This window comes from Sus scrofa, chromosome 16 (assembly GCF_054392235.1).
Source record: "Sus scrofa isolate SSC_HxYL_T2T_F1_AM1 chromosome 16, Sscrofa_HxYL_maternal_Yorkshire_Landrace_v2.0, whole genome shotgun sequence".
NCBI classification, from domain to species: Eukaryota; Metazoa; Chordata; class Mammalia; order Artiodactyla; family Suidae; genus Sus; species Sus scrofa.
The window spans coordinates 17,217,273-17,242,617 of NC_139398.1; the positions used below are offsets into that span (position 1 = coordinate 17,217,273).

General features: G+C 39.9%; 1 protein-coding gene across 3 annotated transcripts in view; it reads left to right on the forward strand.

The window, feature by feature from the left end:
- FBXL7 (F-box and leucine rich repeat protein 7) overlaps positions 1-25,345 on the forward strand; it is a 408,940-nt gene that overhangs the window by 376,978 nt on the left and 6,617 nt on the right. Inside the window, exons 3-4 of one of the 3 annotated variants that reach the window (XM_085001736.1) lie at positions 2,269-2,387; positions 21,474-22,085. In XM_085001736.1, the coding sequence (XP_084857862.1) occupies positions 21,488-22,085 (598 nt within the window). In that variant the 5' untranslated portion in view covers positions 2,269-2,387; positions 21,474-21,487. Of the gene's footprint in view, positions 1-2,268; positions 2,388-21,473; positions 22,548-25,345 lie in introns of all 3 variants that reach the window. The other 2 variants (XR_014830807.1, XM_003133850.7) reach the window with 2 other exon arrangements.

Sequence of the window (25,345 nt, forward strand, 5' to 3'; positions counted from 1 at the left end):
CAATCAGGAACTACCTAGAGGCCTGAAAGAGAGATCTGAACCAAAAAACCAACAAAATAAATTATTAATGGAAACAAAAAAGAGCAAGAGATTATAAGGATCACTGTACAAATGGAATTGGGAAGGGTTGGAGCGTTTAATGGGTTTAGTTATAAGAATGCTGATTGTAATGATTAAAGATTAAAAACTAATCTTTAATGCTGTTTTAAAGATACATACCTAAGAAAATGCCACCAAGTTCTTCTTCAGAGCCTTTCATGCTGAAACTTGCCCCTGGTACTGAGAATCGTAGAAAAATGAGAGAAATTATGATATGTGAACTCAAGAGCCACTTTCCATAGGGAATGGAAAGATTCGGTGGTTTTTAGGAAAACCTTTTGGGAGTGATCCTGCTTGGGGGAACCTTGTGTCATCCATGTCCGCAAGAATATAATCAAGGTATTCACACTACGAAATGAGTGATTCTTAGTGGTTTGCATTCACCTGTTCCAGAGATATCCTCATTTTAACCTGAAGTCACAGGAAGGCATCTCTAAAGACAAAAATCCATTACTGGGGGCAGAAAAAGGGAAGTTACCCTCGTCACATTCCTAAACTGTAAGGACAGCCCTTTCTCATACACCCTTGCATCACCACATTAATATCCATACCAAAGAATTTCAAAAAGAGAAAAGAAACCTACTTTTCTTAGTCCTTGGGTCAATAGGATCTGTTCATGGTGCTGCCAACAAAGCCAGCCATGTGAGGGAAAGGATGGCTAGTGAGATGTCAAGCAAAAGAATCATTTCTTTGGGTAGGACTTTTTTTTTTTTTAACCTTCGAAATGAAATACTTGCTAATTCCCAGAAAACTTAATTCCCTATTGGAGTCAAAGCAACATAGGAAAATAAATCAACTGTATACACTCTAGAATCCTTTCAGCAAACATTGGTGTGCACCATTTATATTCCCAGTCAATAACAAATGAATCAATAAAACTGAATCCTATGATGGTGGAAACTGAAGCAGTGTAGACTGAATGTAAACAATTTGGTTCAAGAAAGGAGAAGATCGTTGTTATTCAAACATCTGATAGTATTTATCAGAGTGTGCACCCATTGATGCCATTAGTAGATTTCCAGTTTTCCTTAGACTAATTTTACTTTACAATCTGACCTTGTGAAAAGGACTTACTTAAATTTAAGACTCTTTAGAAGTACAGTACCCTGGACTCATATGGAAACCTAAGTTGTTCCAAAGAGTATCAAGTAGAAACCTATTTAATTTTAAAAACATGTAGAAAAACCATAGAAATCCGAAATAGACTGTTTAGTTGCCATTCTAGAAATAGATTCTTCATGGGCTAGTCCAGTTTTTAAAAACCATTTACTTTACCACCATACTTTACTGAATAATGAATGTCAGAAGCCCAAAATTTCCTTCTCTTACTGTATTTTTTAACTGAGGAGTTGTAATTGATTTCCCCAGAAGATTTTTCCTAAGTGAATCACAAAGCATTAAAGCAAGCAAGAATCTGATACAACCAGAGTTAGGTTATATCACTGAATTTCACACAGTGCATTACCTTTTTGAATACAACCAAGACCTAGACAAGTCTCCTATCTCTAGAAGGATTTTTAATCCTACTCAACACAATGTACTAAATACTCAGCCCTGAATGTGAACAACTGGCTTTGCATTCTTAATGACTTCAAAGATGGGTGCGATGGCCATGTCTTGTACAGGTTTATTTTTTCAGGTTAATATCCATTTTAGCACGCAAGCGTGTAGGAAATTTAACTTCATCCTTCCACAGTTAACTTGCTTTGTGCAGACTATCAAAGGCAATGCGATTATAGGATGACCAGAAAACTGCACTTAATTAGGACCCAAAAGCCTTCTACTCCAGCAACACTGCTTCTCTTTCCTTGTCCAGTTTGCCAAATGGGGACCATCCATGCAGCTGTCTCTCATCTTGTCACTCCTATCCTCCTCTCTGTGGCTATCGTGTACACAGTGACAGTTTTATATTGATTGTCTTGCTTTCATATGGCTGTGCTTTCTCCTCCTTAGAGCATGTGTTTAATATTTAAGATGGAACAGGATGTTTAAAGTTGTGGAGTTATCAGTTTGTTTTCCTTAGAAGGCACAGATGCCCCAATATGCGAAGTCCCAGAGCTCTTAACGACCTCACCACACAAAGTGCCCAACATTGCATCCGTGTTTACACAGTTACAATGATCTAAATGGTCCAGTGTTTGGAACCAGCACATTTTCTCCTCTTTGCAGCCATTATGTTGATTGAAGACAACTGAACAATATACAAGGAAGAATCTGATGCTTTGATTAAAAGAAAAAAGCATCCAGATGACTTGAGGAAGCTGGACCAACTCAGTTTCCCATATGAGGTATGCTTCCATCTGCTCTCATCATCCCAAATATGGCTTAAGAAGCGATGTTGGTATTCCCAGTTGGCCATGATTGAGAAGAGAACTCTCACTTGTTAGCAGACAACTTGCCAGCTTTCTTTGGAAGGCCTCACCTAGGTTTCTTTTCTTTTTTTTTTTTTTTTTTTTTGGTCTTTTGACTTTTTAGGGCCACACCTGCGGCATATGGAGGTTCCCAGGCTAGGGGTCTAAGCAGAGCTGTAGCCACTGGCCTACAGCAGAGCCACAGCAACGTGGGATCCAAGCCACATCTGCGACCTACACCATAGCTCATGGCAACGCTGGATCCTTAACCCACTGAGCTAGGCCAGGGATCAAACCCTCCATCTCACGGTTTCCAGTCGGATTCATTTCCACTGCGCCATGATGGGAACTCCTCACCTAGGTTTCTAGTTGGCTTGTGCAGCTCGGGAGGCAGTGGCTCAATACAGTTTTTTCACCAGGTCCCCTAGAATGGGAGAAGCCACAAAGCTGACCTCAGAAATGCAACACCATATTGCCACTGCCAGTCCATCATGGCTGATTCAGTTCTTGCCCCTTGATCTCTAGGTGAGCATGGTGTAGCCTCTTAGCAGAGGTGTGATGATGCTGATGATAAGGTTTCAAGTGGCTAGTCTAGGTGATCAGAGCAGAGCAAGCCCTGCAGGATTTGACTGGTGACCTGCCTGCCACATGTCAAGGTCAAGAGCATTTCAGCAAAAGTGCTGATAAAGACAGCAGTCACCACTCTGATGATCTCTGGGCTACCTGCAGAAAATCTAGCAGGTTGGAGACCTGGCAAACCAAATAAATACACTGAGGAGTAAAGGGCATTTCAAATGATATATTAAACTCCATGTACAACATTTCAGGAATAAAAGAGTAGAAAATGGGACCCATCTAGGAAAGGAAAAGTTTCTTAGAAGATCTGACTCGCATGGAAGCAACCTAAATGTCCATCAACAGATGAATGGATTAAGAAGGTGTGGTTCATATGTACAAAGGAATACTACTCAGCTATTAAAAAAATGCCGTTTGCAACTAAAGATTATCTTAGTGCAGTAAATAAGAAAGAGGACAGATAACTGTATATCACTTATAGGTGGATTCTAAAATATGACGCAAATGAACCTGCCTACAAAACAGAAGCAAACTCTCAGACGTGGAAAACAGTTGGTTACCAAGGGGAAGGGGAGAAGGAGTGGGATGGACTGGGAGTTTGGGGTTAATAGACACAAACTATTACATTTAGAATGAGTAGACAATAAGGTCCAACTGTACAGCACAGGGAACTATATCCAATCTCTTGGGACAGACCATGATGAAAAATAATATTTAAAATGAATGTGTACATATACTTTTTTTCTATTTCTCATGCAATTCAAAATTTTAAAAACAGGTTAGAAGTCAGAGTGCCACTCATTCATTTAAAGTCTAGCACATGGGACAATAGAATCTATACTTATATCTTCTTCACTTTCACAGTCTAGGGATCTGAACCTTGGGCAACAGCTTTCTCTTTGTGTAACTTTTGGACACTACATTTATATAGTGTACATATATACACAGGACTGAGTCGCTTTTGGCACAACATTGTAAAACATTGTAAATCAACTATAATTAAAAAAAAAAAAACAAAGATCTGACTCTCAATTCTTTGATGAAGGATTCTGACTTTGGTGCCTGGAGGTTAGTTAGCATCCCCCACTGTACTGTTTCTTCTGTTGTGCCCACTGGGTGCGGGTTGCTAAATATAGGAGTTGGGAGGAGGGGGTTTAGATGCAAACACCATGAAATCTGATTTAGGTTCTCCTCACTCTTTGATATTCTGGCACACTTCCCTCCAGAAAGATCAACACCTTTTTACTTGTCATGGGCTTTATCATTTTATGACCTCTGGTCTCTATAGTGCACATGGAAACACTCTTTTTTTTTTTTTTTTTTTTTTTTAGGGCCACACCCACTGTACATGGAACTTTGCAGGCTAGGGGTTAAATTGGAGCTGCACCCCCCGCTGGCCTACACCACAGCCACAGCAACCCAGGATCCGAGCTGTGTCTGCAACCTACACCATAGCTCGTGGCAATGCCGGATCCTTAACCCACTGAACAAGGACAGGGATCCTGCATCTTCATGGATGCTATTCAGATTCGTTTCCATCGAGCCACAATGGGAACTCCTGAAAACAGACTCTTTCTGACTAGCAACAATTTCTAGTTCCTTCATGTAAAAAATAGGGAGAGGATAGAAAAACCTAGAATTTATTCAGACATTTGACTGTTTTTTCAAAGCATGATTTTAGCTCTTAATTTTGAAAGACAGAAATTTTTTTTGTGGAATCTCCATTAAAGAAGATTTAAAGGGTTTAAAAACTTTGCAGCGTAGTAACTGCCTTCATGTTTTGTTTTGTTTTGTTTTGTTTCTATTTCTCTTGCGGCTCAAATTTTTAAAAACAGATTAGAAGTCAGTGTCACTCATTCGTTCGAAAAAGCCCAGTATGTGGGATGATAAAATATATACTTAAATCTTCTGCATTTTCACAGTCTAAGGATCGGATCGGAAACTTGGACAACAGCTTTCTCTTTCAATAACTTTTGGACTCTACATTTTTACAGCCCCTGGAAAGTAAAGGGAAAAATTGGAGAAATAATTGTTGATTTGGGGACCTAAGTTTAAACTTGACACTGCTAACTACAACACTCTTAGGACATCCTATATCTTTGAAATGTAGCAACTACATTTCAGTATGTTAGTATCTCTGAATCCTCATAGATACAGCCTTCTATTGTGTTTATAATTTTAATTTTACCAGGAAAGTCATAAGACTACTTCAAGCATCGTTTTTCTTAGCTACTCTAATTTAAAGATGTGTTCTTGTGTTTTAAGTTTTGAGCCAGGTCTGTTCACACTAGGTTATCTGTTAGTAAAATGTAAATCGCAGCAAACCCTTTCTGACATTTTGTGTACGTATTCACAATGAAAACACACAAAACTCATAACCCTGATGTGAACACACGATGCTCTTTGTCCCCTATTTTGATTATGTAGCAATACCAAACTCTAAGGAGTAAATTATAAACTCTTGGTGGATTTTGTGGCAAAAGAAGAGGTTCTCTGCAGTGATTAAATATTAGATAGATTATGGTTGTGATGAGTTGCTTCTAATTTTATTTTGGCCTTTACACAATTCAAATCATAAGAAAAGGAACTATTTTCAGAGATAAAGGACAGCTCCAGTCAAAGTTCAAAATGAGTTCCAGGAGTGTAAGACACAAAAAAAGAGTTATATTAATAACCACACATTTGATATCTTGCACATTAATCTTAGTCAACATATTCCTAATTTTCTCTAAGAAAAAAAAATCTCTATTCCATAACCATTTGACTGTATTTATGTGGGTTATTTTTTGTAATGAAGAAAAGTATGTTCTTTACTTAACATTGGTCAAAGAAGAATATTAAAACTGCATATATCAGGCCATTTCTTAGTGGCTTGTGCTACTCTGTGATGTGCTTAAGTACCGTAATAGTCAGTCATAGACTGTTCAGCTAAGTTATTTCTTAAGACTCTTGACATAGACAAAAGAGCCAAATAGACCATTTTGCAAAATGCGCTTTTAATCTTTTATATTTACCTGATCCATGAACCAAATAAAGCAATCTTTTAGTTATAAACCATGCATTTTTTTGTTCAAAATAACCTGAAATTAACTCTAAAATAATAAAACATTGAAATTTCTCAAAACCTAAAATTAAAAAAAAAAAAAAAAAAAAAAGAGTTCCCGTAGTGGTTCAGTGAAAACGATTCTGACTAGCATCCATGAGGACGTAGGTTTGATCCCTGGCCTCACTCAATGGGTTAAAGGATCCGGTGTTGCTGTGAACTGTGGTGTGGGATGCAGACACGGCTTGGATCTGGTGTGGCTGTGGCTGTGGCTGTGGCCAGCGGCTACAGCTCCTTATTTGATTCCTGGCCTGGGAACCTCCATATGCCTTGGATGTGGTCCTAAAAAGACAAAAGAAAAAAAAAAAAAAAAACTTAATGTGCTATTTTCAATTTATTTTTCTCATTTTGAGCCATTTTAAGAGATTTAATCTTCTTTCTTAACCAAAAGACGAATTTATTCCTTACAGGCCAAACTGCACGTAACCTGTCCCAGAATAAGGAAATTTTTTTTTAAGGTGGTTCATATTGAATGAGTCAAAATGACTCCTAAATCAAGGCTTCTATCTATTCAACCTCTGAAAAACAAATCTGCAAATGGTTTTATCATCTTTGGTAATCTCTGCTTTTATTAATTTAATAGAGGGAGATTTTAAAACTAATGGAATAAATGTAACAGCAGAAAATCTTAAGGAAAACTGAAGCCACAAGCCTGGACGATAATGTCAAAGTGTTATCATTTGCTAGTTGAAAAAGTAAAGTGTTTTGAGATCTAAGGTAATGAACTTAAGCAGAATAATTCAACCATGAGAACTCTGTGGATATGTCTGGAATGAGAGCGGCAAAGAGGAAAATGTAGAGGGCAGGATGGAGGGGGTAAATCCTGAGTTATCTCCCCCACCCCCCTCTGACCCAAGTCACAAGGTCCAACCATGGCTTCCTGGGGGAACTCGAACTGTAACTTGATGAATCTGGAACATCCTAATATATGGAATATGCATATGAATGATGAACCAGAATCTACCATCTTATTTGCTTTATGACTGAGAATAAGGCTTGAATTTTGGTTAAAAGGGAACTAAAAGCACGTGTTGTCCAGAAAAGCTATTTTAAATAGAGATTATCTCTAACGTATAAATGTATACTTCCTCCCATCCTAGTCCCCAACCCTGACCCCAAGCTTTTTTTTTTTTTTTTTTTTTTAATCTCAGGATTAAGCGAGAGCTTTCAGCACTGATTCATGCCACCTGTTATAATTAGGAACTTACTTTTAGGTTTATTTTTTCAATCTTCATCCAAATATTGCTAAGAGATATAACCAATAAATGTAAACTTCTCGATATCTTTCTAAAGACCCAGGAATTATGGACTGGTTGGGATATGGGTGAATTAGAATGTTGATAAAAGGCATTTTCTTTTGTAGAATTTATTTTGTAGAATTTTCTAATTATATGGAAAAATATGCAGTTGGTGTGGAAGGATTTCTCACAAGTATTTCAGTTTGCTTGAATTCTACTCTACAGCTGAATTTCCTTAAGATTATTATTAGTTTCCCTTGAAAATGAGGACTTCCTAAAACAAGACCACATTAATAATGTAGTCCACAGTTGAGCCTCTGTGAGCCAGCCATGTAAAGACCAGTCCCCAAAATCCAAGGGCCCATTGGAAAGTCAGTCTTTGTGCAACTGAGCACTAAATCTATTCCTTGCAAAGCTCTACCCTATATGGTGACCCTGGGGTCTCTCTGACAGATTGTGAACTTGGATTTTGGTAAGAATTAACCATGCAAATATATCTCAAGTCACCTTAAGATACCCCCCCCCCAACCACCCGGCTACAAAGAGACGCTCAGTAGGTAAATAAAATAATATTTAAATGTACTAAGTTTCTTTATTATTCCCCCCTCTATTTGATAATGTGGAGAGAATAAAACATTTTTCTGTATCATTGGGTCATTGGTTTTCCCAAGTATTTAAAAGTAATAATAAGGATTCTGTATTTATGAGTCAGTATTTATATAGTATGTAGAATAGCATCTTGTATATAAAAAAAATGTTTCATACATATTTTTAAATTAAAGGAGGAGTAACCATAAGGTTGCGGGTTTGATCCCTGGCCTCACTCAGTGGGTTAAGGATCTGGCGTTGCTGTGAGCTGTGGTGCAGGTCGTAGACGCAGCTTGGATCTGGCGTCACTGAGGCTGTGGTGTAAGGCTGGCAGCTGCAGCTCCGATTTGACCCCTAGCCTGGGAACTTCCATGTAGCAACAGTGTGGCCCTTAAAAAAATAAATAAAAAATAAAAAAATAAAAATAAATTAAAGGAAACATAAAGGATTTAAATGACAGTGCATAGTATTTTCAAACAGCTAAGGAAATTCAGGAATTTGCTTTGTTTTGGAAACATAATTAATTATTGATATTTTACACATTTTTAAATTTACTGGCTATTTCTCTTTTTTCTCACTTGAGAGTTGACTGTGTGAGCTAGACTATGGTTCCCTGTGGGGCCTTTTTTTCTGCTATGAACTGAAATTTTATGTTTCTCTTTACCAGAATCTAAATTCAATGTTACACCATCTATTGCACTTTGAAAGATGCAAACGTTGGAATTTTGCAGCTATTCATGGGGAAATAAGGCAAAAGCATTATCTGACAATTGAAAATGGAAAACAATTAAGGCAGCCATATAAAGTGCAACTTGAAGGTTGAAAATTATGGATTGGGAGCCTTTTCACGGAAAGCTAGGTGTTGTCTTCTCTTGTCAAGACATGAACTAGCTCTTTTTCCAAGCTTTGCAAAGCTCTCCATGAGCACTCTGGAGAACAGCAAATACGACTGTCTCTCCCACATTGTCAAGGAAAAGCCAGCTCCAATTATTACAATAGATGTGTAAATCAGTTCTGAAAAATAAATACACACACACACACACACACACACACACACACACAAAAGTTCCTGTTCCATCTTAGGTAGCTAAAGTTAAAACAGAATGAATCTTAAAATTACAGGCCAATGTAGAATGGTATTCCTTTTTTCATTTATTGTGAGTTTTTGTTTCATTATTATTAGAAGTGAGCAGAGATGTCGAATCTATAACAGCAGGTATCATGAACAAAGCACTAAGCATTTGGCTCTGTGATACATCAGGCGATATGAGCTGCAAGAGATTGTTTTTTTGTATGTGCATGTCTTTTTAACTATCCTCTGAATAGAATAATATTATTAAACTAAGTGTGTGTACTACCTTAGTCTAAATCAAGTGGGAGGGCAAAGAAATAGAACCTGAAAAATGAAACGTTGATAAAGCAGAGACACATGCCAGCTTGTTCCATCTGAAACACCTGGTTGTTCCAAGTACAGGGGTCTCAGACTTAAGATTTTTCATTGTTACAGTGGTGTAAAAAGGATACACAATTTTGAGTTTGGATTTGTCCCAGGCTGGAGAGATTCGGTGCCGTGCTCTCTCATGGTGCTGGGCCTCAGTTCCCAGTCAGCCACGTGATTACATGGGTAAACAACCAACATAGTGACAACCACTCTGTACCCACACAGCTATTCCATTTTTCACTGTAAGTATAGTATTCAATACGTTACAGGAAATAGTCAGTACCATAAAATAGCCGTTGTGTTAAGTAATGTCTCCCAACTGTAGGTCATGTATGAATTTGGAGCACATTTAAGGTTGGCTAGGCGAAGTTATGATGCTTGGTGGGTTAGGTGTATTAAATGCACTTTCTTGTTCTTCTTCCTTTTTTTTTTTTTTCTTTCTCTCTCTCTCTCTCTCTCTCTCTCTCTTTTTTTTTTTTTTTTAAAAGCCAATCCTGCGGATTATGGAGGTTCCCAGGCTAGGGGTTGAATTGGAGCTGCAGCTGCAGGCCTACGCCATAGCTACAGCAATACCGTATCCAAGCCATATCTTCGACCTATGCCAAAGGTTGCAGCAATGCCAGATCCCACTAAGCAAAGGCAGGGATCAAACCCACATCCTCATGGACACCATGTTAGGTTCTTAATCCATTGAGCCACAACGGGAGCTCCAAATGCACTTTCTCAAATGCATTAACTTAAGATATTTTCAACTTCCAGTGGGTTTGTTGGCACAGAATCCCTTCATAAGATGAGGAAGATCTGTAGGTTCTAAAATGTTTCCAGCTCCAACCAGAAGAAAATGGAAAGGGATTTGTCATAGGACCAAGCAAAGAGCATTCCCTTTGGGGCGTGAGGTGGGCAGTTCCTGGAAAGCTGAATCCAGGTGAGATTCCAGATCGGCTTAGTGATAAAGGAAACAGCACCTGGCCTCGAGGTGCTCACAGCCCAGTGGGGAGAGAGAGACGCTGTGTGAAAAGGACTATGGTACAGATAGATTAGAATTCCATGGAAACCCTAAAAGTAGTTTAATAGTTTGGCTGGGTGGTTCTGGAAAGGCTTGATGGGGAAGCTGACCTCCTACTGCAAACTTGAGCAGCGACTGGGAATATACCAGCTTGCGGGGAGAAGAGAGCTTCTGAGCCAGGAGGGCAACATGAGCATGGGCTTTAAGATGTGAGTTTGGGGGAACAGTCTCCTACACATTCTAAAACAATTAGACTTTGTTACCTAGGTAATGCCTAGCACATAGTAAATATCCAATTAAAAAGTTTGGAAAGAAATGTATTGCTTTTCTACGCTGCTGTTATAAACGACACAAACCAGATGACTTAAAACAACAGAACATGTCTCACAGTTCTGGAGTGTGCACCCAAGGAGCTGAATTTTTAGGTTAATGTTAATACATTTAATTTCTAGTAGTCTCTGATGGCTAGTGGCTACCATAGTCAGAAGCAGTGGTCTAGGGGATATTTATTTGGCTCTGTGTATTTGGGAGAGACACACAGAGAACTTGGTCTAGACTCCACTTGAGTCTGTGGAGTCATTAACTTAGAGGCAATTGCTGAAGCCCTGTGAGCTTATGGGTCCACAAAGGTGGGGATGGGGGGAGATGCCAGTGGAAGAGTTAGGATGAAACTCTCTGGGAACACCAGTGTGTGAGTGGTGCACTGCAGAAGCAGGGGTGAGAAAACAGCTCCTGAGGAGGGGAAGGGAAAAGCGAAGAAAGAAAGGTACTGCAGAACCACAGGAGAAATTTCAAGGAAAGAGCAGTCCGCTGTATCATAGAAAAACAAATTTTTTTTTATGGCTACAGTGCGACATATGGAAGTTCCCTGGCCAGGAACCCAATCCAAGTCACAGCTGCAGCAATGCCATATCGTTTAACCCAGTGTGCCAGGCTGGGGATCAAACCCAAGCCTCCGCAATGACCTGAGCTGCTGCAATGAGATTCTTTTAAAAAAAAAAAAAATCTTCATATTATAGTTGATTTACATTGTCCTGTCAATTTCTGCTGTACAGCAAAGTGACCCAGTCAGACATACACACACACGCACACACACATTCTTTTTCTCGTATTATCTTCCATCATGTTCTATCACAAGTGATTGGTATAGTTCCCTGTGCTATGCAGCAGGACCTCATTGCTTATCAATTCTAAATGTAATAGTTTGCATATACTAACCCCAAACTTCCAGTGCATCCCACTTGGCTTTAACCCTTGTGCCACAGCAGGAACTCTGAAAAACAGATTTTAAAAAAAATAAATAAACTATGAGAAAAGGCATTCACGGTTACAATATTCTTTTGTCAATAAATGCAGTCATCATATTTTGCTCATACTGTGCTGTAACCATGAATTTTTATCTTTATTCTCCCCCCACGCAAACATGCTGACCTGTAAGACGTTTCGAAGGTTTATGGTAACAACAATGAGGAATTTCTGAGGCTGAGAGGATCTAGGAAATCCAGAAGAGTATTCCCCTTAAAACATAGCCCCATGGCAGGAGGGCCAGAATTTCTCCTCCATGAAGTCTTCAGTAGAGATTATTTAATTTTTGTCAAACACTTCTACTGATAACAGTATCACTTTTAATAGACTTTCACCTAACTACTCTGTAAAGTGAGTGGAATAATTTCTATTTTATGAAAGAGGAACTAGAGTTTCCCCTGGAATTTCAGCAACTTATCTCAGATGATGCAATTGTACATAGTAAAGCAGAGGCAGGAATCCAAGTTCATCTGCCTTTGGTGTTCTTTCCATCTTAACATTTCCTAAACCTGAGACATTTACATGCCATCAAGATTTTTGACATATCTACTCACCACCTGTACTGCTATTCACTAAATATATGTGTGTGTGTGTATGTAGGTATGTGTATATGTGTGTGTATACACATATACACACACACACACATATACATATACGTATATTTTTATGGCTGCACTCATGACATATAGAAGTTCTCAAGGCCGGGATTGAATCCAAGTCACAATTGCAACCTATGTAGCAGCTGCAGGAAAGCCAGATCCTTTCACCTATTGCATCGAGATAGGAATTGAACCCATGCCTTGTGGGGACCCAAGCCACTGCAGTTGGATTCTTAACCCACTGCACTACAGCAGGAATGCCACCATTCACTTAATGTTTTTAAAATTAAACTCAAATTATTGTTTGAAAACCAAACATTACAATATCACTTGAAAGACCAGTATCACTTATCTTAATTAAATAACTTTTTTTGGTCTTTTTAGGGCTGTACCCACGGCATATGGAGGTTCCCAGGCTAGGGGTCAAATTGGAGCTGTAGTCACTGGCCTACACCACAGCCACAGCAGTAAGGATCCAAGCTGGATCCTTAACCCACTCAGAGAGGCCAGGGATCAAACCTGCGTCCTGATGGATACTAGTCAGATTTGTTTCTGCTGAGCCACAATGGGAACTCCTAATTTTTTAAATTAAAAAAATTATAATGAACAATTTGAAAAAAAACATAAAAAATATTACTGAATACTAGATAAATACTGCTGCCTGTCAATGAAGTTGAATCCAAAGCTTGCTTTCTTTTTATTAAAAAGGAAGATGAACAGATGTTTAAAGGGATTCTAAAAACATGTTCTACCATATGAATATCCCCTCACCTTTTGAAAAGGGTAACATCTAATAGCAATTGTACTTTTTCTCAAGGATGAAACATCCTACATTCCATTAAAGAGTATAAATAGTGTAATGTCATTGACCTTTGCCATTTTACAGATTTAAAAAAAGTACTAAGAAGTCATCATTTCGACATAGAAAAAAACCATAAGGAGGCTGGTGAATTATAATCCAGGACCCCTGCATAGTTTCAGTGGCCTCTTGATATTTCCTTGGGAATAAATTTCCTAAAAGATCCTTGCTGGATACTCAGCATTGCAGGCAAAAATCAACCTACATTATAGATCCCCAAAATTCCATTCTGCACATGTCATTGATTATTTTTATGACTTTTAGAGCAATGTGTGTTGAAACCTTCCTTGGCAGTGTGACTGTTCCGTTTTAGAAGAACTAAAGTGTAAACAGAATCCATACTCAGTTAGTTCAGTTTAGAGTCAAAAACTGGATAAATTGAGGAACTGGTGTTTAGGCATATAACGATCCAGGAATCAGACTAGACTGTATCCCCGTGATCCCCTCACCATCCTCGTAAAAATTTCAAGAACCAATCACCATAGCTCTGCCCTTATAGGACTGACCCAGGTAACTGATAAAGTGGGGTTTTGTTCTTGGACAAGTCTTAGCCTTAATCTGATCCTAGGGATGCCAGCTTTTGGGTGACATTCCCAGAAAGAACAATTGAGTCTTCAAGGTAACTCCTTCCAGGTAATATGAAAGATTAACCTTGTCTGTACAAATTTCCACTGTATAGCAACCTATACCTTAAATAAGTTCTAGGGTGTATATATGAGGTGAACCACATTAAAAGAAAATATTTTGAAATCAAACAAGAAAAAGATCCCTTAGATTGTGGGGTGTTTTTTTTTTTTTCTTTCACTAGCAGGTTTTATAGAGCTATTTTTTTAAGCTTAAGTTTAAGCTAATAAAAGGACCTTTGCTTTTTATGGCAAGAGTTCTTGAGTAGAAAGACAACTTATAATGGAAAGCATCTTGCACAAAAGTTTCGGTAATCAGAGGAGGAAAATGCAGAGTAGCTTTGTAAATTTTGACTTTGAAAGGCCAGTGTAATGTAAATATGACTTCCTGGAGTGTAAACAGCAGTGGTTTGAAAATAAAAACTTGTACAAAACAGGCAGCTATCTAGTTAAGAGAAAATGTGTCTAATAAGCATGTATGCATGAGATGCCTTGAATATTTTTGATACTGTACTATAATTACTAAAGATGTAATAATACTTCCAGGATTTTTGAAACCATGAGAATAAAAGTTTATAGGTTTTGGGTTTTATTTTTTTCCCACAGAAAGAAAGCTATACTTATTGGTATCGTTTACGTATTTAATTTAAGAACATAAAACTTATTCACACATAAATTACATACTTGGAAATGTTTTAAATTATTAATGGAGCCGCTAGTCCTTTAGCTTGAAAGAGTCCACTGTCTCTTATTTTAGATAGCAGATGAAAATATCAATATATAAAAAATATAATTATATATTAGCCTTGTTTAGAGAAAATCTGAATGCTTACCCAAAATAAGTTCAAATGTTTTCCACCACTGGGGGAGTCTATATTCATTGTCTTTACCTTGGACTTCTGAACACTGACTTCTTTTTCAGACTTAAATATATTTTCTTTTTTTAAAATAAATTTTATTGGAATATAGTTGACTTATAAAGTTGTGTTAGTTCCAGGTGTACGGCAAAGTAAATCAGTTATACGCATACACACACCCATTCCTTTTCATATTCTTTCCCCATATAGGTTATTACACAGTATTGAGTAGATTAGCCTATGCTATACAATAGGTCTTTGTTACCTGTCTATTTTATACATAGTAGTGTGTATATGTCAATCCCAACCCCCTAATTTATCCCTCCTATCCCACATTTCCCCTTTGGTAACCATGAATTTGGTTTCAAAATCTTTGAGTATGTTTATGCTTTTAAAGTTCTTTTGTATCATTTTTGTTAGATTCCAAATACTAGTGATCTCATGTGATATTTGTCTTTCTCTGTCTGACTTACTTTACTGAAAACGATAATCTCTAGGCTCATCCATGTTGCTGCAAAGGCATTGTTTCATTCTTTTTATGGCTGAGTAGTATTCCATTGCATACATGTACCACATCTTCTTCATCCAGTCCTCTGTTGATGGACATTTAGGTTGCTTCCATGTCTTGGCTATTGTAAATAGTGCTGCAGTGAACGTTAGGACATATGTATCTTTTCAAACCTTCTTAGATATATTTTCTATTCTTTCCATTCTGGATTTTGTGTGATTTACATGCATTTTCAATGGAGAGTCATTTCCGTCTCTCTAAAGACTACAAGCAATTTGAAAGGGCAGAGTCATTGCTGTGGAGGTGCTTGAAAGGGGCTCTGGTGCAGAAGGGAGGTGGGTTAGGAACATTTGCTTTATAATCTACTCAAATGCAAAAATTCCTCCCTTCCAGACCCAAGTGGGCACTCAGGCAACAGAGACAATGTGTGTTAAATGATCCAAAGGATGAATAGCTCTTCACTTTCTTTTCTGCCTCTAAATCTGTAATCCAAGAATCTGCAGCAACCCCACCTACTGAATTTAATACCCAATGTCTACCCCTATGTGTTCCTTGCAGTTTAGTCTGCATATTTTCCAGCAGATATCAGTGGTTTGTGTTTTTGTATTATATTTCAATTTGGGGGCTATATTTAGCATTCTGATATCATTAGGAGACTCAGACCACAAAATACATGTCCTACGGCAAAATGATGCTCATTTCTGCCTAAATTCTCCTATTCTGTTTTCATGACATTTACATGTGTTCATCCTTATCTTTCTTAGATTCTTACATTGTCATATCCATTTCCATATTTATATTTGAAATTTACCACGTGTGTCCTTTTTGTAGACATTATACTTTTTCCTTGTGTAGCTTCGTCTGTCTGTCCATCCTTTCATTCCACCATTCATCAAATTAACTCATTGAGTCTACCTTTAACTGATTCCAGTATCAATTCATGTACTTACTGTTGAAAAAATTTGGCTGAAAGAATGTCTGCAGAATAAACAGCAGTCTTGGTAAATTAAAAGAGCCATTGACCTTTTACATGCTGAAGATTGTGTTCGGAAAATGTATTTGTCTCCTAAGAGTTTGGGGCCTTCCTTGCTCTGATATTTCAGGGGACATTTTATCTTCAAACAATGATCTTCAAATAAATGATCCACTTTTGCAAGTGCTCTTTTCCCTGGCTTTTGCATATATTGTTTTGCAGTGTTTCTGGCCAAGAGGGCCGTGTGTGCCTTATGTAAATACCATAGAAGCAGCAGGGAAGGAGGACTTTTAAATAAGCTGCTCTGCCATTTCATCGCAATTCCCATTTCCAGTCATCAAAAGGACTTTCTCAGACTTTAAGGACACTGGATGCGGGCATCAGTGGATTTGATTCTTGATAGAAGCTTTTGGAAATGTATATTTCATTTGGCACTCTTTTTTTGTGATTTTATTTTTTCCATCATAGTTGATTTACAGTGTTCTGTCAGTTTTCTACTGTACAGCAACGTGACCCAGTCTCACACACACACACACACACACACACACACATACATTCTTTTTCTCACATTATCCTCCATTATGTTCCTTCGCAAGTGACTAGATATAGTTCCCTGTGCTGTACAGCAGGATCTCATTGCTCTTTCATTCCAAATGTCATAGTTTACATCTATTAACCCTAGCCTCCCATTCCATCCCACTCCCTCCTCCTCCCCCTCGACAACCGCAAGTCTGCTCTCCAAGTCCATGCGTTTCTTTTCTGTAGAAAGTTGCATTTGTGTCACTTGGCACTTTTGCAAGTGCTCTTTTCCCTGCTCAAAATAAAGCCTGGCAGGGTAGAGTTCTTCCCTATACTATCCACGCATCTCACCATTTGCCTAGGGAGATGGTAAAGGAAGGTGTAGTATAATGGTTAATGTTTATGTAAATGTATCAAAAGTATACAATGTATTATAAGTAGCAAGGATGTCACATCCTCTCAGAGGTATTGTTATACTATGCTGTTGCCCAATGGGGATTCATTTTGCCCTCAAGGCATCGGATAGGTGGAAGTTCATTTGGAATAGGTATTCACAGAAGAAAATGTGTTCATTCCTACAAAATATTCTAAATTTCCAATTCTAGCTTCAAATGAAGTCAGCTTTCTTTCTGTTTTGGTTTGTACTGCAATGTCCTATGGCCAGGAGGAAGGTCTTGAGTTTCTTCCAACTCTACCATCTTTAGTACTTGTCTTTGATCTTTTCCTCTCTGAGTGTGTGTTCTGGTTTCAGGGTACCAGGTCGTCATTTCTAAACTCTTATCAGAAAAATTAGCAGCTATTGCCAAGGTTCATTTAGCTGCCAGTCCTGTGCAAAGAACATAGGAGGAAAAAGTATGTACAAAGAGGACTGACTCTTTCTGCAGTGCCTTGTGCAAATGGAATATTGGACTTGGTAGGTGGAAGTGTTCCTTGTTTTGAATTGGATGCCATACTCTATTTTCCTGACACATGGACATTTATACTCTGGCACTCTTGTTAGGTCTCTGTAGAGAAACTACTTCTGGTTCTTATGAAGCATACCTTGGGACAGTAAAAGTCTCTAAGTATCAAAAGGGTAAGACAGAGACAGACTGCAGCAAGCCATGCATATTTTATCCAGAAGAATATTTACTTCCAAATTAAAAATATGTGTTTATATGTGTAACCTGTGCATGTGTTTGATGAAAAGCTATATATTTCTCCAAATATATACAGATATATATTTCTTTATATAAAATATTAAGAAAAGATCCTTTGTGACAACATCCAAATATGTATCTCTAGTTGTGACTTGTCTCTGTCCCTCTGTTCAGGCTGCTATAGAAAAATACCACAGACTGGATGACTTATAAACAACAAAACTGTATTTCTCACAGTTCTGGAGGCTAGAAGACCAAGATCAAGGAGCTGGTAGATTCAATGTCTGGCAGGAGTCCACTTCCTCATAGGTGTCTGCCTTCTCACTATCACCTTACCTGGCAGAAGTGAAAGCTAGCTCTCTGGGGTCCCTCTTATAAAGGCACAAATCCCATTCATGAAGGTTCTACTTTCCTGTCCTAATCACTGCCCCACCCCCTAATACCATCGCTTTGAGGGTTAACATTTCAACATGTGAATTGGAAAAGGATAGAAACAGGCCATAGTGTTACTCGTCCTGCTCCATTATTTGTGCAATTATCAGGTGCTGTTTATTCTATTATGATAAATAGTATCCTTTCAGAAATTCTCTGAGGATTCTTGATCTGCTGCAGAATAAGTAGGAAAAACTCAGAGAATCTTTGTGTATGGTCTGGCAAAAGAGGCATCCAGCTTTCCTGGCCGAAATCTCCCAGACTCCCCTGCTCTCTCCCCATCTCACGAGCAGTGCAAAGGAATCATGAATTACTGCTAAAAATCCCACTTCTCAGTGCTAGATAGGAGAGTCTTTACTGTGCTCCTGCATCCTCCCAGGGCTGAAAGTTCCCCACCCCCAGAGGTGCCAGACTGCCATCTCTTTCTAAGTGTGAATTTCAGTAATGCTAGGGCATGATTACTGGCCAAGAAAAGAAAGAAAAAATGAAAAGCATTACTAAATGCACAGCAGTGTGCCGGACAATCTGAATGCATTACTATTATCCAGTGCTGGGAGTAAGAAAGAGTGATAAAAACTACACCAGTTATAGATGCAGGTTTTAAAGGTTTTAGGAATCCACCTCCACCCACACTGGAAGTATAATTCATTTGTCAGCGACCTCAATCAAGCTGTGCAGGTGTCCTCAGAACATTGTTAAGTGCCTTCTCTTTCAGAATGAACAGAATGTAGGCATCAAGTGAGAGTCAGAGCCCTCACAGCTGCTAAAGTGTCGGAGCTGAAAGCCTAGCTCACCCTTCCTTTCTGGTCCAAAATAAGCTGTTCACCTGCCTAAGAAAAACCCTCACTTCATAGGCAGCTGTTGGAGTTCATGTAATGTACCATGGTAGCTTGGGTAGCAGTTTTGAAATCCCTAAGTGGTTTAGACTTAAGGGTTTTCTTAAAGATTTTTACTATTTATTTTAGTTGATTACAACAGAGAGAAGTACATATTTCTTTTCTTATGAATGAGTTAAAATGCAGTATGTGTACCACCTGGTACAGAAGTACATGGCAAGCTAGAAATTAGCCTTTTTTAAACATATAAATATTTCCTTTCAATTTAAGACATTTATGTGCACGTACTATGCACCATAAGTCATGTCAGGTGCTTCCAGGACACAAATAAGAAACGGATTTGATCCTTGTCTCACAGGAATTTTGAGTATAATAGGAGGGGTGTCCATCATCTGTTGTCACAGTAATGCTGTGGTACAAATCACCCAAAAGTCAGTGTTCTGGCTCACACATCTGTGCTTCACCTGGGCACCGGTTGACTCAGCTGGGTTTGGGTAAGCTCGGCTCTAGGCTACAGGTTGGGGTTAGTTCTGTCTGCTCAGCTGATGTGATAATGGGCTTCTCACCTCCTACGATCACTGGACCAGCCGAGCATGTTCTCCTCATGGTGAGGCAAGCCCCACCACACAAATAGCTTTGGAAAAATCATATCACCTACCATTCACTGGCCAAAGCAAGTCACATGGCCGAAGCCAACATCGCTGGCCCCCCAAAATAAACTCTGCCTAGGAAGACTGCAAAGACACATGACAAAGGATATGGGGATATAGGGAGAGATGCAAAAGTGAGAAAAATAATATAATCTAGAACATTAGGGAAAGATAAATTCACACATACCTATAACAAAGATTGGGCATTTCAAAAAGGAAGGGACTAATTATATCTCAGAGACACTGAGAAAGTATTATTAGAGGAAGTGGCATTTGTGCCCAGTCACAAAAGGTGTCTGCTTTTCAAGAAGCAGCAGACAAGCTGCATGTGTATGGAGGTGGCAGGAAGACAGACAATAGTTCAAGGATGCTTCAGGAGCAAAGTTGCGGACATGAGTAGGATATTTTCAGTGTGAGGTGGCAGAGAAGTAAATTCAAAAGAAAACATAGAAGGAGAAAAAGGTTATCAATAAGAAAACTACAAATAGATAGCAGAGGTGTCCTGTGCTAGAAGTTCTTGTGTTGTATCTTATTGCTGGAGGTCTTTGAAAAAACGAGTGTTTGAAAATTCCCAAGGTACAAAATGTGAAAAAGCACACAAGGGTGGAATTTTTGCTTACATCTTTAGAGCTATAATTAGAGCTGGAAATGACTTTAAAATTACCTAGACCAACTACTTACTTCACAAATAAAGGAATGTGTGTGTGTGAAATATATATATATTTAGAAAAAGAATGTCTTCCTAAATAAATCTACCCATCTAAATATGCAAAATCAATATATTTATACATAGAATAAATTCCTTCATATATACATTATATATATACACATACACACACATTATATATATCAAGGTTGGGGGCATATATGAAATGAGCAGACTTAAAATGGCATTGTAGAGAACTCTCAATTCCTCATTAACTTAAAAATCACTTGTATCCTCATGAAGTGATCTTTCTGGTTTCTGGTTCCAAAGTACAGTCAAATTATTCAAATGCAAAGGGAGGAATTATTAATAAAAAAGGAAAATAAGTATTACCACAGACACTCCAGTCATGGGAATACCATCCGAAGTGCCTAGTCTAACAAAGGAAAGAAGCGGAGTGGCTTGGCAAGAATCCAGACCAGAGAGTTTGAGGAACCAGTTATTCAAAGATAGGAGACTGGACACTAGGGGGCAGGCGAGAGAAAAGACAGCCAGTGTTCTCTGAACCCACTGACCTGTTTCTCCTCTTGTGAAACACATTGCTCTCTTTTGTAAATAAAGCAGAATCATCTGCGTAACAAAAGTATAATTAGGAAAGTAAATCAGTTTGTGTTTGTAATATATAAGCTTTCTTCCCAGTATAGAAATAAGGAAACTTTGAAGTTGTACCCATTATAATTACCCTTTGTGGAGATCAGAGGTCAGCTATAGCTTTCAGGCCAAAACAGCTGATCTGCTTTTACAGAACAAGTTTTATGGAAATAGCCATCACCGCTCCTTTACGTATTGTTTTTGGCAGCTTTTGCCCTAAAACTGCAGGGTTGAGTAATTGCAACAGAGACAAGATCCATATGGCACTGCAGCAGTGCCTCTTATCTGGCCCACTGGTGTAGCTATTGGAGGATTAGCCCTTTCTCTGGAATGGGTGAAACGTGCATGTGTTCCACTTCCGGTGATGGATTGAGGAGGGGTCTGCTTGGGAAGGAGTGTCACCTCTCTTGCCTCCTTCCCGGGGCTCGGCTCAGGCCATCCTTACTTAACCCTTTGCTCTCTGTCCTTTGCCAGACTCCGACCTGAGCATGCGCACACTGAGCACGCCCAGCCCAGCCCTGATATGTCCACCGAACCTGCCGGGGTTTCAGAATGGAAGGGGCTCATCCACCTCCTCGTCCTCCATCACCGGGGAGACGGTGGCTATGGTCCATTCCCCGCCTCCGACCCGCCTCACGCACCCGCTCATCCGGCTGGCCTCCCGGCCGCAGAAGGAACAGGCCAGCATCGAGCGGCTCCCGGACCACGCCATGGTGCAGGTCTTCTCCTTCCTGCCCACCAACCAGCTGTGCCGCTGCGCCCGCGTGTGCCGCCGCTGGTACAACCTGGCCTGGGACCCGCGCCTCTGGAGGACTATCCGCCTGACGGGCGAGACCATCAACGTGGACCGCGCCCTCAAGGTGCTGACCCGCAGACTCTGTCAGGACACACCCAACGTCTGTCTCATGCTGGAAACCGTAAGCGTCAGTGGCTGCAGGCGGCTCACGGACCGAGGTCTTTACACCATCGCCCAGTGCTGCCCGGAGCTGAGGCGGCTGGAAGTCTCGGGCTGTTACAATATCTCCAACGAGGCGGTCTTCGACGTGGTGTCGCTCTGTCCCAACCTGGAGCACCTGGACGTGTCAGGTACGTGGCCAGTGACCTGCCACTGCGTCGCCCTTCCCAGTGCAGTAGAGGACGTTGTCACCTGGAAAGGGTTCCCTTTGTGATAGCCATTGGGAATGACGGTAAGGAGGCTGGCTCTTCTTCCTGAAAACTTTCTGGAATCACGACCTTGCAGGCCAGAGGTATCCATTTCATCAGATGATGTCAACTTCTTAGAGGATTGAGAGGTGGCTTTTTGTTCGCCAGGTCAAGTTAGTGTGACTGTTAAGTCTTCTCCCCATAATTCTCAAAGTAATTTCAAAGCAACCATAGATAATGAACGAAATAGCTACTGGTAAATAAACAGGAGCCAACGATCTAACTCAAATAAAAGTAGTTTTGGGGTTCGAGTTGTGGCTCAGCGGCAGTGAACCTGAACCCAACCAATATCCATGAGGACACAGGTTCAATCCCTGGCTTCGCTCAGTGGGTTAAGGATCCAGTGTTGCCATAGGCTATGGTGTGGGTCACAGACATGGCTTGGATCCTGCATTGCTGTGGCTGTGGCTGTGGCTGGCAGCTGCAGCTCTGATTCAATCCCTAGCCTGGGAACTTCCATAAGGCTTGGGTGAGGCCCTAAAGAGACCAAAAAAAAAAAAAGAGTTTAGAAACTGCCCTGACCTCCCCTCGTTATTGTTCCATGGAGCCTGAGAGCTGGGTCTGGCTGAGTCTGTGCTGTGGGCCATGCCTAGGACTGCTGGCCATCTTGTAGACATTAGGGAAAAATCCATCATGGCCAAGAGTCTCCTCATATTTCACCCCTACTCGCCTCACCTGTGGGTTGATTTTGCATCTTTTCTCAAACAGAATTCTGGATTACAGAGGGAAGAGGTAGGGCCCTCCAAGTGGAACCTTTAGTTCTTTCTAAAAATTAGGGAAATCCCAGTATGGCTGCTTTGCTTGAAATCTCCTCTCAGGCAGGAAGAATTAAAACCCAGACTCGCACTTAGGCGCCAGACACGGATCCAGCCGGACTAACAGCCTTTCTTTATCTCATCTGCTGCCCAGTTAAAAGACGAACATTCAAACATTCGAGAGGCTGAAAAGTGCGAGATGCCTCAGGGAGTTAAAGAAATAAAGAGAGTGAGCCACCACCTCAGGGATTGCGGGGGAGGGGTCCAGAAGTAAAAACCTCTGTGACAAGCTAATAAACAGAATTCGGGATTTACAAGCATCTGAGGGGAATGATAGCCTTCAAGAAAATCTGAGGTAAAAGTCGGCGCTCTGTGCTCACTCTCGCTTTTGAAAACCGACATCTGAAAATATTTCAGATGACAGTCAATTATTTTTCGCAGATTCTTTCCCTTGCTGGAAAGCAACTCTTTGCTCCCCTCCTTCAGCTGGCTTCAGGACAAAACCATAGTATCCGTATGTTCAGTTAGTCATGAGCAGCTGTTGGCATAAAGAAGCAGGAAACAAAGAGGTTTTCTTACATTTTTTCCCCCAAGGAATTCTGGAAAGAGAAAGCATTGTGATGTGGTAGAAACTAGTTTCCAAACTCTGTGATTTGGGACAATTTGCAGCTTTCTCTAGATGTGTTTCCTCTTCATTTTTAAAAAGGGGGGGGGGGTGCTGTGGGAGGAGGCTAAGGGATTGGATTCTTTAGCATTCTAAGATTCTGAACATTGTGTGCCTGTTTTATAAACACCTCATTTTCTTTTCTCAGATTAGAAAATGACTCATTTTGGAAGCCCCATCTTTGTTAGAGGGGCTCTCCGTGCCCCCTCCGTACAGGCTGAAAGTCACAGTGTTCCCTCTTTGTTGCCCTTTTGAAATGCAGAAATTACTTTGGCAATGTGGGAATGGAAACTTCAGGGCTTCTAACTGGAGTGAGCGGATGCTGCTTGGCCCTTTTGCTGACCATTATATAAGCCTTGGTGCCCTTCCTTTCTCTTAATCTTACTGACTGCAGGACCTAATGTATTTGTGTCTCTTCCCTGCATGCATCCCCATGACCGCTTGTGATCCATGTATATAAAGACACGTACCCAAGGGATTCTCTTAACTCACCAAGAGCACAGAATTCCACATATCGGCAGGGGTGGTGATGGGTATTTTTGGGCAGATGAACTTGAAAGGACCAACAAGCCATAAGGATGGATTTGTATCACCACCTCCAAACGGTCCCTCCACTTCTGAGGGACTCTAGAAATTGTTGTGATTTCACCTACGCCTTTGTTCCCTTTGGTTGTCACAGCTGGCCTCTGGCAGGGCCACCTTCTCAAAGGCAATAAACTGTAATTCCCCCAGAGGGCCATGAGACTGCCCCTCCCATCTCTAGCAAGCCCATCTTGAAAGTCATCTTTTCAAATCATTGAAAGTTACTATAACTAACTCTAATGTTTTTTCATTCTCACATACCACCTCTTGTAAATGTTTAGTCAGGGTTCTGCAGAGAAATAGAACCAACCGTTTATATGTAGAGAGTTTTATTAAGAGATATGGGCTCACAGAATCACGGCATCTAAGAAGTCCTACAGTTTGCCATCTGCTAGCTGGAGACCCTGGAAAACCAGTGATGCAGTTCAACTGGAGTCTAAACCTCACAGATTTGTTCAGCCCAGGCTGGTCACTCCCTGTTGTGTAATATCCATACTCCTTAACCTGAATGTTAAGGCACGGCCCCAAGATCTGATTCCAATGGACCACTCCCATTTTAGTTGCCATTAAACCCTATCCTCTACTCCGTGACCACTCCTCACTCCCGCTCTGCCTCCATGCTTTCCCCTCTCTGGAATTTACTCATGCTAAAATTACCTTGTACTACCTGGGCTCCCTATTTGTGTGTTCAGATTGTTTCTCTCTTCCAAGAATCCCCATATAGATATCCGCTTTTAAGACTTATGATTCCCCATTGTCTGAATATTCACTTCATGAAGACATCTCTACTGCAAACCTCTCGTGCACTTCATCAGTCACATGTTACACTAGTCATTTGTTAACATCCTTGCTATATTAGAAGCCTTGAATCAGGAAACTTCTCCCTAGTCTGACTTTATAAATTGTATAATTTCACTGAATCTGGGATGCCTCATTTAAAAATAATAATAATAAAGGTTAAATTGGATGATTTCTAAGGCTCTCTCCATGTCTGTAATGTATCACTGCCATCCACCAGCCACAGATTTACCTATTGAACCATGAACCAGTTTATTTTCTTTTCAACCTAAACTTAGCAGATCTGTAAGAATTAAAGCTAAAGCTGAAGTTTTAATTTATTTATTTGTTTGTTTGTTTGTTTA